Genomic DNA, 13,264 nt, shown 5'->3' on the forward strand with positions numbered 1-13,264 from the left:
ATCGTAGCCGTAACCGACCCCTCCAAGTCCTTCTCGGTCTCCGACCTCCTTGCCGTGATTGTGTCACTGGAGCCCACTCCGGCGTCCACAGGCCCCGCAAACCCCCGTACGGCCCGCCTTCCCGGCCCGCGATACCGGCGAGCTGCCTAAGGTGAATGAACACCAGCCGTCTGTCTCTCCCACCGGCCCAGCGCATCAAAGGCACGATGATTCCGCAAGTTTAATTGGTGTTCAACTCAACGACGTTGACCTTCTCACCTATGAGAGCTTGCGACGTGAATGGGCACGCTGAGCGCATTTGCGCAAGTTGACCCATCCTCCCTCCCATGCACCGATTGACACGTCGGAGGCAAGCCAGCAAGGTTCTCATCTCTGAACCCCCGACCCCGGCGGTCGGCAGCACTTCATAGCGCCGTCACCGCCTCCGTTAACCATCACCACCAAAAACATCGCAACCACCGTGATTTTTCTACTACACAACACCTACCGTCAAGCGCTGGCTGTCATGACCCTCCGGCGCCCCGGCACAATGCTCTCCCCGCGCGCCCTCGCCACCGCCGCCCAGCTCGCGCTCCCCTTCCGCTTCGCCCCGCCGCAGACGTACCACCCGACCTCCAACCCCGACGGCCTCATCTCCTTCGCGCTCGCCTCCAACGCCCTCGTCCTGCCCGCCGTCGCCGCCGTCGCCGCCTGCACGCCGCTGCACGAGGACGTCTTCACCTACGGCTACAGCACCGCCGGCGGCGCGCGTCTGCGCTCCGCGCTGGCGGCGCACCTGAATCTGAGCTTCAACCCGTCCTTTGAGATTACGAGCGAGCATGTGCAGCTCGCGAGCGGCGCGACGGCGGTGCAGCACGTGCTTGCGTTCGCGCTGGCCTCGCGCGGCGAGGGGATCTTGACGAGCCGGCCGGTGTACGGGCGCTTTGAGCTCGATTTCGGGAACGAGATGGGCGTGGAGGTGGTGTATGCCGACACGACCCCGGAGAACTGCTTCGACGCGGACGTGGTGGACCGGTTCGAGGAGGCCGTGGCGCGGGCGGCGGAGAGAGGTGTGAAGGTGCGCGCGGTGATGATTGTGAACCCGAATAACCCCCTGGGACGGTGCTACCCGCGCGAGACGCTGGTCGAGATCATGAAGTTCTGCGGGAGGCATAATATTCATCTGATCAGCGACGAGATCTACGGGCTGTCGGTATTTTCGGACGATCTCACGACGTTCACCTCGGTGCTGTCGATCACTCCCGAGGAGGGGATGATCGATCCGGACCTGGTGCATGTGGAGTACGGGCTGGCCAAGGACTTTGCGGCCCCCGGGCTGCGGCTTGGAGCGTTGGTGTCGAGGAACCGAGCGCTGCACGATGCGTTCAAGAGTGTGGTGAGGTTCCACTCACCCGCAGGGCCGTCTGTGGCGATTGCGTCGACCATGTTGGAGGATCGGGCGTGGCATGACGAGTTCATTGCGCTCTCGAGGGGGAAGCTCAAGGGGGCGTATGAGTTTGCCACGGGGATGTTGAGGAGCTTGGGGATCGGATATCTTGAGGCGAATGCTGGGTACTTTGTGTACACCAACTTGGGCCCGTGGCTGCCGCCCAAGGAGTCTGGGACCGATCAGGAGAGGGAGTTTGCGTTGGCAGAGAAATTCGTTGAGAAAGGGGTGTTTTTACATCCCGGGGAGGAGCACTGCCTTGAGCCTGGATGGTTCCGGGTGGTTTATTCGCAGGACGAGGGGGTTGTGAAAGAAGGTATGAGGAGGGTTGGACAAGCATTGAATGAGCTACCATGGGCAGCGCCCAAGGTCAGCGTCCAAAGATTTAACGTGCAGGTTACATAGTTTCACGCAGCGAATTAATGATGAAAGAATGAATCTATGTTCAGGTGAATATGTAAAAATGTACAACGCCCCAGACGGGATTAAGAAATTAAGCAATAAAGTCATGTACATGCTCGCCGGTCGTGACTTTCGAATCTCATGGGCTCGCTCTCAATCCATATTCTACCAGTAGGTCTTCTGGAAGCGGCGGTTGAACTGGCGGCCGGGGCGAGGGCCCTTGGGGCCGCCGCGGGGAGGCTTGGGGCCACCACGACCGGGGGTCTTGGTCTGGTTGTAGGTCTCCCACTCGTAGGAGGCGAACATGAAGGGGCCGACACCCTTGTAGTCGTTGGCGGCCAGCTCGACACCGGTGTAGTACTCGAAGCTGGCGTCGCTGTTCAGGGAGCCGACATAGACGGTGCCCTCCCAGTTGACGGTGCCGTTGGCGTTCTCGGTGACGAAGTCGGTGAGCTTCTGGTAGCCCTTGGCCGCGGCGGGGAAGAACTTCTGCTCGGGGATGAGGCCGAGCTTGGTGCCCTTGAGGAGGGCAAAGGTGAAGAGGGCAGAGGCGGAGGACTCAATGTAGTTGGCGGGGTTGCCGACGTAGTAGGGGTCCATGATGAGGTACCAGCCGCCGGAAGCATCCTGGGAGTTCTTGAGGCCGTCGGCAAGGGTGATGAAGTAGTTGCTCAGCTTCTCAATGCCGGGGTGGCCGCGAGGCAGGAGCTGGATGACCTCGAGGAGGGCGACGGCGTACCAGCCGACGGCACGGGACCAAATGAGAGGAGAGGCACCGGTCTCAGAGTGCGCCCAGACGGCGGTCTTGGTCTCATCGAAGCCGTGGTACAGGAGGTTGAGGGTGGTGTTGCGGGTGCGGCGGTCGATGACGTCGAACTGGTTGATAATGTCGTTCCAGGCGGTGGCGTTCCTCTTGTCGAAGAGGGAGGTCCACTTGGCGTAGAAGGTGTCGGCCATGAAGATGCCGTCGAGCCACATCTGGTGGTCGTAGATGGGGTGACGGTGGACGAAGCCGCCCTCGTCGGTACGGGGGTGGTGGGCAAGCTCGTCACGGATGATCTTGGCGGCGGTCTTGTACTTCTCCTCGCCGGTGTGCTCGTACCACCAGAGGAGGTTGTTGCCGATGCGGTACTCGTCGAGGGAGTAGCTGCCAGACTTCCAGTTGGGAATGCTGCCGTTGGAGAGGACGACGCGCTCGTCGATGCGGCCGCGGTACCAGTCGAGGACGGTCTCGTTCTTGGTCAGGGCATAGGCCGCCTGAAAGCCGTCGTAGAGGACAGCCTTGGTGTAGTGGTAGGGCTTCTTGTTGTCGATCTCGTGCTGGGTGAAGGAATCGGCGGTCCAGGCCAGGTAGGGGCCGGCAGCCGCCGCGGCGGTCGCGAAGAAGAGAACGGACTTCATTGTCGCTGCGTTTTTGGTTGTCTTAAAGAGTGACTGATCGAACGGTGTCGAGTTGGAAAGATTTTTTGAGTGACGGCAGCGTGAGTGAACCGAAGCTGAGTCGCCAAGCTGGACAAACGTTGGTCACTGCTGGGGAGACGCGTCCTTATATCGAGATCGGAATCAAGCCGGTTCGGTAGCACCAGCGGTGGCCATGGTGTTGGCGGATGTGGCCCCGGGAGGGTCGGGGTGATTAGGGACGACGGTGGGGGTGTTTGCCAAGTTCTCGCTCGCCCCAGTTCTCTATCAATGATCACCGAGCGAGCAAATGAGCATGGCCAGATGCGAGTAAGACGGGGTTTGCAGAAGTTGCGGTCTTGGGGACGGGGCGCACGGGGGTCAGTCATGGACCGGGGGCAGCAAGATCCAGGAACCGGTGCTCCATCTTGACCATGTCGGCGATTCTACCATGCGGCTATCAGCACGTCTGCGGGTGATCAGCGAAGAATTGTTTGGCAACAGGTATCGTTGCATTGAACCCCCGATAGTCATCTCCGCCCATGGCAGCCGGAGGATGGAAAAATAAGGTCCGGATCCAGTCGTGGGCTGCGTCTTGTTGAGGCTCCCCGCTGCGACTCTTGGCGAACGTCTTGGCACGCCGCAAGAAAATGAGACAGGCCGCGGGCAGAATTGCAACATGCCCGCCGAAAGGCAGTCAGCACACCTTCTTGATCAGTTTAAACTTATGGGCCTCGTGCCGCAGGTAAAGGCCAACCGTTGGCAGCGAGCGGTGAAAAGGACATCTGATGTGCGTCGTAATTCGCCAATTCGTGGTGTTGGTGCCACCGCGGACGTGATGTGGGCATGCTGTGCCTTGCGCCATGCGTATTCGCCTCTCTCCCTTCATCTCTCTCCAATCCGCTGTGCCTGACGGTCAATAAACGGATAAACGACCCCACGTGGAATGCGACTCTGGCTGCACTCGTGCGAATTATTGAGGTCCTGGTGTTGGCCGCATGCGGGCTTCTCGAGGCATACGGATATGATTGACGGCCTTGGGACGGGCCAACGGGCCTGGAGGCGCGCCGAGCCGGACAAACTGCTCAGTCGAGAGAGATACGTAAACTGTAAGTTCGTCCCGTGCGGAATTCCCACCAACAGAGCGGCGTTGTGGATTCTGGGCTTTTCTGCAGAGATGCCTGAATATTGGTCCATGTTGCGCAATCTGAGGCGATTTCTTCGACGAGTTCTGCAATCAGTCGAGTCTGGTCCAAGTGCAATTTCTGCCCAGGTCCGTACCTCAAGCGAACGAATGGGATGACCTTGTCCAGTGTTGGTGGCAAACGACGTTGAAATAAACCATGACCGTTGACAGAGGCCATCAAGTTGAGACGAAGCCGATCGTCGACGGCGTAGGCATCCGAACAAAGGGCCAGTCAGGACAATAACAAGGACATTGTCGAAGTCTTGGCTCCCGACCAATGCGACTTTGGCCGGTTGATTCCGAGAGAACAGACAAAGGATGTCTTCTCCGCATGAGCATCATCCAGGGCCTGTTTCAAGATGAAAAGCAATTGTCGATTCCATTTGGCATTTGGTGGTGGTGCCAAGACTTTCTGGCTGAGATTGGGGGTGACGGGCTGAGCCACGCCCTCCGAAGGCCTGCCGGGGGTGTGCTGCACAATAAAAAACAAAGGAGGGCGCCCGTCTGATGAGATTCTTCGATCCACATGGGCAGAAAATGGCGATAGACCAGCACGACGAGTCGTTGCTTTTTGCGTCGGCTGAAAACCGGCATGGTGGGAGGACGTTGCTGATGTATATACTATAAAATTGAGCAACGGCTAGCCTTTCTTTGACGTGCGGTCAAAAGCGAAAACGACGATGAAATAAGGTGCCAACGACAGATGGACCGTCGAAACCTTGTGTAGGGAGCCCATGTTCTACCTTAATCGAGGAAACAAAAGGGGGCTCGGTTTTGTGCCTGAGGTGAGGTGCGTTTTCCAATTTTTTAGATTCTGCCGCGCAGCGTCGGGGATCACCCGCCCCTGAAAGTGACAAACTCCATTGGACTCGCTGAATCAGCGTTCAAATGCGGTAGATAGTGGACCTGTATCCTTATCGGGACTTAGCGCCAAAAGCGAGCCGTTCTGTGGGGCGCTGCAGCCTAGAGAGAGGGCCGTCGCTGCAGGGACGCTGCACTGTGAATGACGGCAGAGGTCTCACTTGGTGGTCCAAGCTCCTTCATGTCACTCACCTGTCAACTGAACGGCCGCGGCAGGTATTGACCTCCAGGTATCTTACAGCGTTCACCTCCCTAAAACACGGACCGGAACATCTTGCAAACCAATCAGGAGCAGGGTTCGATCCTGCCGGTGCAACATCACCAGGGGTTTAACAACCGATGTAGAGCTCCATTGAAAGAAACAGGCAACAGCTGGCGCGAGCTTGAGACACCACGAGACGATTTGGATGCTGTGAGGCTATTCTGAATCACCGACTCGACTTCATCTCCATCTACCTAGGTAGGTAAGGTACCTTGACAAGAGACTGACCTACCTACCTACTTGCTGTGGAAAGCGCGTCCAGTAACGCCCCCGCTTGACGGTTCCTGCCTAAACTTTACATCTCAACCTTTTAGGAAAGCACGCCTTAACTCAAGCTCTCAGCCGCGCCTTCCTCGCTTTGATCTTCAACTCAACTTCATCTCTACCTTCTTCTTCTCCGTCGTCGTCGGTACTGCTCTCATTGCTCCTCTCTATCGCTGTTCCTCCTCGTCGGGCCTGTCGTCCCCTCTGTCGTCGCTCTCTGTCGTCCTTTGGCGTCCTCCGGCGTCGTCTCAATACTACCGCCACCATGTCGCAACCGGCAACCTCGCTGCCGTCGCGGCCGTCGTCGCCTACAACCCCCTTCAGCAAGGTGCCGATCGAGGTCCTCCTACGCATATCCTCGTACCTGACGACGCCCGAACTGGGCAATCTTCGATTGACGTGCAAGTCCATCGAACAATCCCTGTTCAACACCTTCATGAGAGAGTTCTTCACCAAGCGGCAGTTTATGCTTATGGAACAGAGCCTACAAGCCCTGGTCGATATCAGCAACTCTCGACTGAGCGACTGCCTCGACCACGTGGTAATAGGGCTCGATTTCTTCGACTACCGCCGCTTCTCGCCCATGGAAGTGGCCCAAGAGAACGCCTACCGCCAGGCCTACGCCGACCACCGCACCCTTGTCAGCAGTGGCCAGGATGTAGTAATGCTCACCGAGGCCTTCCGGAACCTGAAGAACCTCCAAACCGTGGGAATTCGAGATTATCATTCACGAGAGCGTGAGCATCGTGATGGCTACGGCGCCACCTGGGCAAGCTATGGAGCTACCACCATCCGCAAGGAGACCGGCGTTGACCTTTTGGCGAAAACAAATACTCAAGAAGCCCAGGAATACGCTAATAAAGTTATGATTACCCTTTTCACAGCCCTTGGCAACGCCGGGGCCCGCCCAAAGCGATTTGAGATGCTCCGCCGACAAATGTGCATCCCTAACGACAACGCCTTCAACCTCTTCACCAATTACCTCAAGCCTAAGGTCGTCCCTGTCCTTGAGGGTCTCCAGACTTTTATTCTGGTCGCGAACGTCGGATCCGGCCCCAATAGAGGCATCGCCGTCCCCATCCCTGGCCAACCGACGCAGAAGGATCACAATCGCTACGACTACCTGTTGTGCCACTTCCTCACGCATCTCACCAATATCAAGCATCTACGCATCAACTTCTTTAACGCACGTGGTGGTGTTGAAAAGCTATTGAATTGGCTATCGTCGTCGTCTTCGTCTTCGTCGTCGTCGTCGTCGGCGGCGGCGGCGGCGGCGGCGGCGGCATCCCCGTCAAAGTCGCACCCGCACCCGCCGTCGCCGTCTCCGTCCTTGCCGTCGTCGGCAACGTTGACGCCTCCCGCCACTTCGCCGATGCTAGCACTTCCGCCGTCCCCAAGCTTTTCTTACCTAGAGGAGCTTAATTTTGGCTTCTGCGATGTCGAAACCAAGGCTCTCCTTGACGTCGTGCGCAAATTTGCCGCTAAACTTAAGAGGCTTGAGCTGTACCGGGTCACCCTCATCAACCGTCAACCGCATAATCCCAACGACACCAGCGATGACCTTCGTGTCCGTTATAAGTTCAATGTGTGGGCCAAGATGCTCAAAAGCCTTCGGGAAGTCCCTGGGTTGGATTTAGAGCACATCAAGATCGCCCTACCCAACCAGATCTCAGCTGGAATGCACGCCCGTGTGTCATTCTATGGGAAGGGCAGCAACGAAAAGGAGGACCCTACGCAAGAATACACCGGTATTGACTGGAAGCACTATGTGGGCGAATTGGCTCAGCGCGTCAAACCGGATCCCCCTCCATCCTATCCGGGCTACGACGACGACGGCGACGACGACGACGATGAGGAGGACGACGAATTTGATACCGACGTGGGCGACATGATGGATGGTAAGTTCTATCTCTGCCCCCTCCACCCTGTCCCTCTTCCTCGTCCCTCTTCCTCGTCCCTCTTCCTCGTCCCTCTTCCTCATCCTCCCCATTCCCCTTGTCCTCGCCTTCCAATCCCGGTCCCTTCCCCGCCTTCCCTCCGTCTCCTCTGGCTTACGTACGCCATCATCTTGCCTATATCCCTTTGTTCTCCCCGATCCCATCCATCGCCCTTCCTCCGTTCGCTAACTCTAACACTTCCCTTTCAGAAGCAGATGAGGAAGATGACGAAGAATAGAAGTACTAGGCTGACAACTCCCCAGAAGAGTTCATGATGATGAATGGCTACTATCCAGACGACATAGTAGACGACCTTGATGACTTTGAGGACATGTTGATGTTTGAAACGTATGGCGGGCTTTTCGGGTGACGATGGTGGATTCGCCGTAAAATAATTAGATACTGAAATATTAGCTCTGCTGATGAACGAGCGATTGTTTTGCCACCACATTGTCCGATTTCATTGCTACCTTTTACGCGAAAAATATGCATCCTGACAACATTGAGAAATGGATGTATTTGTGATGCGAAGGTCTACACGTGGTCGTTGTCACGATCCCAAGTAAGGGTCGTCTGTACTGATAACACGGTGAGGCACAGTACTTAGAGCCTCAGCTGCCTAGAACACGAATAGCTTCAGTTCATCCCGGAATGACTTCCCTCGCCGAAAGAAAACGAAAAGGCTGGATGCCACAGGCAAAAGAGACCGTCTGGTCATGGATCCTCGCAAAAGGTCGCGACGGCATCCATGGACTCATCTCCAAAGGCCAGGCAGGAGGCTCCATTTGTCGGGTCTTTCCACGGCTCAAGTCGAGCTTGCGGGAGCTTGGCGGCTTCAATGGCACGTGCGCCAGGCACCAGCGGCGTTGGTGCCTGCTGTTCCATGTTGGTTGTGACGAAAGGTGCTGAAAGCGTGCATATGAGGTATGGTACCGTAAGGTGTGGTTGTAGAAGGATAGATTGCTAGTATAGGACCTAATAGGGTTAATACAGCTATATATATATATACTTATGTAATAGGGGTGGCTATAGGCTAGGCTCATAGTATACCCCCCTCTAAAATACTAATACCCTCACTAGGCTACTAAATCTATCCTAAAACTATTCCTATTCTATTTCTATATCTAAATCCTAATCCTCCTCAATTTATAGTTTCTATTAATTTGTGATTACTATAATATAGTATTATTCTTAGTAGTAATAAATCTAGTAGTTTTAGTTCTATATAGATACTAAACTATTATAAGTAGGAAGTTTAGTAAGATCAGATTAGTAGATCTATTAGTAATAATCTAAGCCTAAATATCTATAGGATACTAGATATTACTTACCTAACTTTATATTACGTTCTTAGAGGATCTTATTAATAATAAGAGATTTATCCTTAGCTGAGATTAATAAAATTAATAGTAACTAGTAACTATAGGGATCTATATAAGTTATAAGTTCTAAGTGGTTAATAGATATAACGTTATAGATCTTAAAATAGAGTAGGAATATAAATCTATAGGTAGTATAGCTAATACGTTCTATAATAGCAAATAGACCTATATAGCGTTATCTATACTTTAGGCTTAGAATTATAGCTTTAAGGATATTATATCCCTTATATAGTTATAAGTAGACCTTATTATAGATATTAAAGAACTTAGTTATATATCTATAGTTATAATACTATTTTATTATAAGCGTAGATATTATAATAGCATTATAAGCTAAGATCTAAACTAGTAGGAGTTAAATAGTATATAGTTATAAATTATAAGATATTAGTAGTAAGATATTATTAAGTATAAAGCCCTTAATAATCTTATTAGGTAATAACTAAGTTAATATAAATCTTATATAGTTAAATTTAAACTCTAATTAAGCAATATAAGTAGGCTATAACTTAGGACTTAAAAGTAAATAGAGATAATACCTAAATATAGATTTAATAGTCTGAATTATATATTTAGTTTAGCTATCTATCTATAGGTAGTAAGCTATTATATAGAGTAAGGTTATTCTAGCTTTATTCTAGATTAACTTCTATATTATAGATAGGAACTTTAGATCTTAATTTAAGATAATAATCTTAGGGAAACCCTAATTAGAGGATATTAATTAGTATCTAAGTTATATACCCTATTTCTCTATAGTATCTATTATCTTTCTTAGAATAATAAAGATTTCTTTAAATATCTTATAGACTATAATAAAGGCTATATTAAATCCTTTTTTAGATAGTAGTAGTACTAGTATAAAGTTAATTAAGATTATATAGTAGGGGTAAAATAGTAGTAAGATAGGTTATAAGTTATTATAAGCTTTATAGTACTAGATCTAAAAGACTTAATATTATAGGTAGTTAAGTAGATACTTCTATAGTTCTTTAAGACTATTATAAATATAGTATTAGGATATAAATTCTAATAGTTTATTATAACTAAAATAGTTACTATTATAGATTAAGTTAAAGATATCGCTAAGATAGGATTAAGGGATATAGAGATATAGGATATAATTAGAATTAGTCTTCTAGAGGAGACTATATCTAATCTAAAATAGTAACTTAGCGTAGTTATTTAGATTAAGTTTTATATTTTATTAGATTATATTAAAGATCTTCTATTAGACTAGATTAATCTTATAGCTAGATTAAATCTTAGTCTTAAACTTTAGTAAAATCTCTATTATAGTAGAAGCTAGTTATATAACTAGATATAATTTTAATAGAATACTAGTAACCTTAATTAGCTCTAAAGGTAAGTAGTTAAATTTGCTAATAAGTAGAAGTTAGATTAGATCTATATAGATTAGATTATAAATAGATAGTTATTAATTAGCTTTAGCTATAAAGGTGAGATTAGTTAGGCGATTATCTAGAAAGATATCTAAAGCATTAGGCGTATTAGGTGTAGTAGTATTATTAGCAGGAAGTCTACTAAGTATATCTAATACTAAATAATCTTTTCTAAGCTTATAAATAATATAGAGATTAAATTGCAATATATATTCTATTATGTAGACTAGCTTTTTGTTTATAGTTATATATACTATTAAGTTAGCGATATTATTAACCTAGTAGGATTAGATATTAATAATAGCTTTATAATTAGTAAAGAGGATTACTAATACTAGTTATATAGATTAGATCTAATGCTAGGTTTTCAAAATAGTTTAGATATATCTTATAACCTTAAGTTTTATTAACTAATATCTCTTTTCTATAATACTTAAAGTATACAAAATAAATAAGATTAGTTCTATAGTATTTCTAGGCAGATACTAGCTATCTATAAAGGTTATAGTAACTAAGTCTTTAACGTAGAAGACCTATACTCTAATACTATCTCTAGAAGTATTAAACTTAATATATAGTTATCGCTTAGGCGAGAAGTATATTAGGATTATATATGATATAAAAGCTAATTTTAATACTATAAAAGTATTAGATTCCTTAGTAATTAGTATTAGTATATTAATTATAGTTGCCTAGGACTTATAGGCTGGTTTTAATATCTTACTAGTCTTTATAGTACTATTAGGATTGAGGTGTTAATAGGTGTAAAGCAGTATTATCTTCTAATCTTCTAATAGTTCTATAATTATAGCATATTAGGGTATATAATAGCATAAACTAGATCTAAGTCCTAAGAAGTACTTAAGAGAGCGTAATATAATTAGGAACCTAATAGCCTTAATAACCTATAGCTTAGTTATAAGTATATTTAATCTAAATAAGTTAACTAGCTTACTTAGAACGATAGCTATAGGGAAACTAGTAAATAACTTATCTAATCCTAATGAGATATTAACTTTAGAGAGAGCTTAAAACACCTTATAGAGATCGTAGATATAGTTCTTAAGACCTTTAGATATAATAATAATATTATTATAATATAATACTCTATTAGTATCTACTAAAATAGAGTCTATTTAGTATTATATATATATATTATAGTTCTTATATCCTATCACTAGATATTAAAAAGTGAATTAGCTTTTATAGGTAATAATTATAAATACTTATTATAAGCTTAGGTACATATACTATTAGTAATAGAAAGCTATAGCATTAAACGTTAAGATATAGGTTATATCTACACACTTCGCAATAATCTTATCCTAGGTTTTTATAAGATAGGCGTTAATAAGAGCTATATTGTTAAGAGGATAGATATTAATAACTATATAGCCCTTACGATCTTTAACTAGATCCTATAGTTTTATAGGTTCTATAGGTATAAGTATAGTTATTATATTAGTGCTATTTCTATTTAGATCTAGTTTAATTTTAGGATCTATTTTAATCTCCTTTTCCCGCTAGATAATAAAAACTAGGAATATAAAGGGAACTTATATGAGAGTATAATAGAGCTTATCACTTAGTTTATTAATAGTATAATTAATAATACCTTATTCTAAGCTTCTAAGTAAGTAGATCTTATATTTATATAGTATCTATTTATCCTAATTTAGTTTAAAGTGGACCTATATCTATTAATCTTTTAGAATAATAGTGAAGCTAGATTTCTTAAAGATATATTTAAATTCTATTAGGACAGCCTTAATATTATTAGTATTAGGTTAGCAGTTATAGACCTTAATGCTAATTATATAAGTATAGGTTTATTTATCTTAGATTAAAGCAGCTTTAATTATATATTTCTCAGGTTGATATAGTTCTTTAAGTGTGAATTCTAATATAGTAGCAGATTTAGATTTATTAATATACTATACCTAAGTAGATAGATTAATAAAGATAAAGTAACTAATAAATTAGTTCTAATTAAGGATCTAATTAGTGTCTATATTATTACAGACTAAGATATCTAATAGAGAGATATTAATTATTATAGTATAGGTTATAATAGGGAGATCTATAAGCTTAAAAAGTATATCCTATCTGATATTAGTATTTAAGATTAAATAATAAACTAGCACTAAAGTTATTAAGTAGGCTAGGATAACTATTTTAGATTTAGCTGTAACTCTCACTTTATAGTAGTTCTTATTACGCTATATTACTATAGGGATTTTAATACTATAGGACCTAATAGTTATAAAACCCTTACTATTAATAATATTAAACTGTTCTAAGCCTAGATAATCTATACTAATTAGTATATTTACAAACAGATTATCTATAATAAATAGCTTACGTTAGATTATCGTAATAGCTTCTTATCTAGTAGAGATCAAAATACTATAAAAATATAGATCTAGAATAATATATTAATTTATATAATATGAGGATTTATTAATACCTTTAACTATGAGGGGAACTAATCTGATATAAATCTCAGCTATAAGCTAGTATTACTTAAGTGTAGTTCTATTAAGCAGCAATAAAGAATAACCTATATCTCTATAGATATTAAGCTGTATAAATAGATCTTAGTCTAAGTTAGAGGTGATTTAGTATTATAAGTATAACTATAAGCAAAATCTAAATCTAGCGCTAACTTAAGTTAATAAGTCTACTAATAATCTCACTTAGATAGGCTAGATAGGGCTACTTAGGGTAGTAACTAGTAGGTTAT

The 13,264-nt window shown here is 45.6% G+C and overlaps 3 protein-coding genes across 3 annotated transcripts; 2 read left to right on the top strand and 1 right to left on the bottom strand.

Annotated features, from left to right (window-relative positions):
• Positions 1 to 505: 505 nt before the first annotated feature.
• GCG54_00001328 (1-aminocyclopropane-1-carboxylate synthase-like protein 1) lies at positions 506 to 1,831 on the top strand (the record flags this gene model as incomplete). Its single annotated transcript, XM_045401446.1, has 1 exon — positions 506 to 1,831. One exon carries the CDS (start codon positions 506 to 508, stop codon positions 1,829 to 1,831), a length of 1,326 nt encoding a protein of 441 aa, XP_045258448.1.
• A 162-nt stretch (positions 1,832 to 1,993) lies between these two features.
• GCG54_00001329 (uncharacterized protein) lies at positions 1,994 to 3,229 on the bottom strand (the record flags this gene model as incomplete). The annotated part of the gene is made up of 1 exon (XM_045401447.1): positions 1,994 to 3,229. The coding sequence occupies one exon, from the start codon at positions 3,227 to 3,229 to the stop codon at positions 1,994 to 1,996; it is 1,236 nt and encodes a 411-aa protein (XP_045258449.1).
• Positions 3,230 to 6,064: 2,835 nt separating this feature from the next.
• GCG54_00001330 (uncharacterized protein) lies at positions 6,065 to 8,106 on the top strand (the record flags this gene model as incomplete). The annotated part of the gene is made up of 2 exons (XM_045401448.1): positions 6,065 to 7,567; positions 7,984 to 8,106. The coding sequence occupies 2 exons, from the start codon at positions 6,065 to 6,067 to the stop codon at positions 8,104 to 8,106; spliced, it is 1,626 nt and encodes a 541-aa protein (XP_045258450.1).
• Between the last annotated feature and the right edge of the window lie 5,158 nt (positions 8,107 to 13,264).

Source organism: Colletotrichum gloeosporioides, assembly GCF_011800055.1.
Source record: "Colletotrichum gloeosporioides strain Lc1 chromosome Unknown consensus_85, whole genome shotgun sequence".
In the NCBI taxonomy this organism is placed as follows: Eukaryota; Fungi; Ascomycota; class Sordariomycetes; order Glomerellales; family Glomerellaceae; genus Colletotrichum; species Colletotrichum gloeosporioides.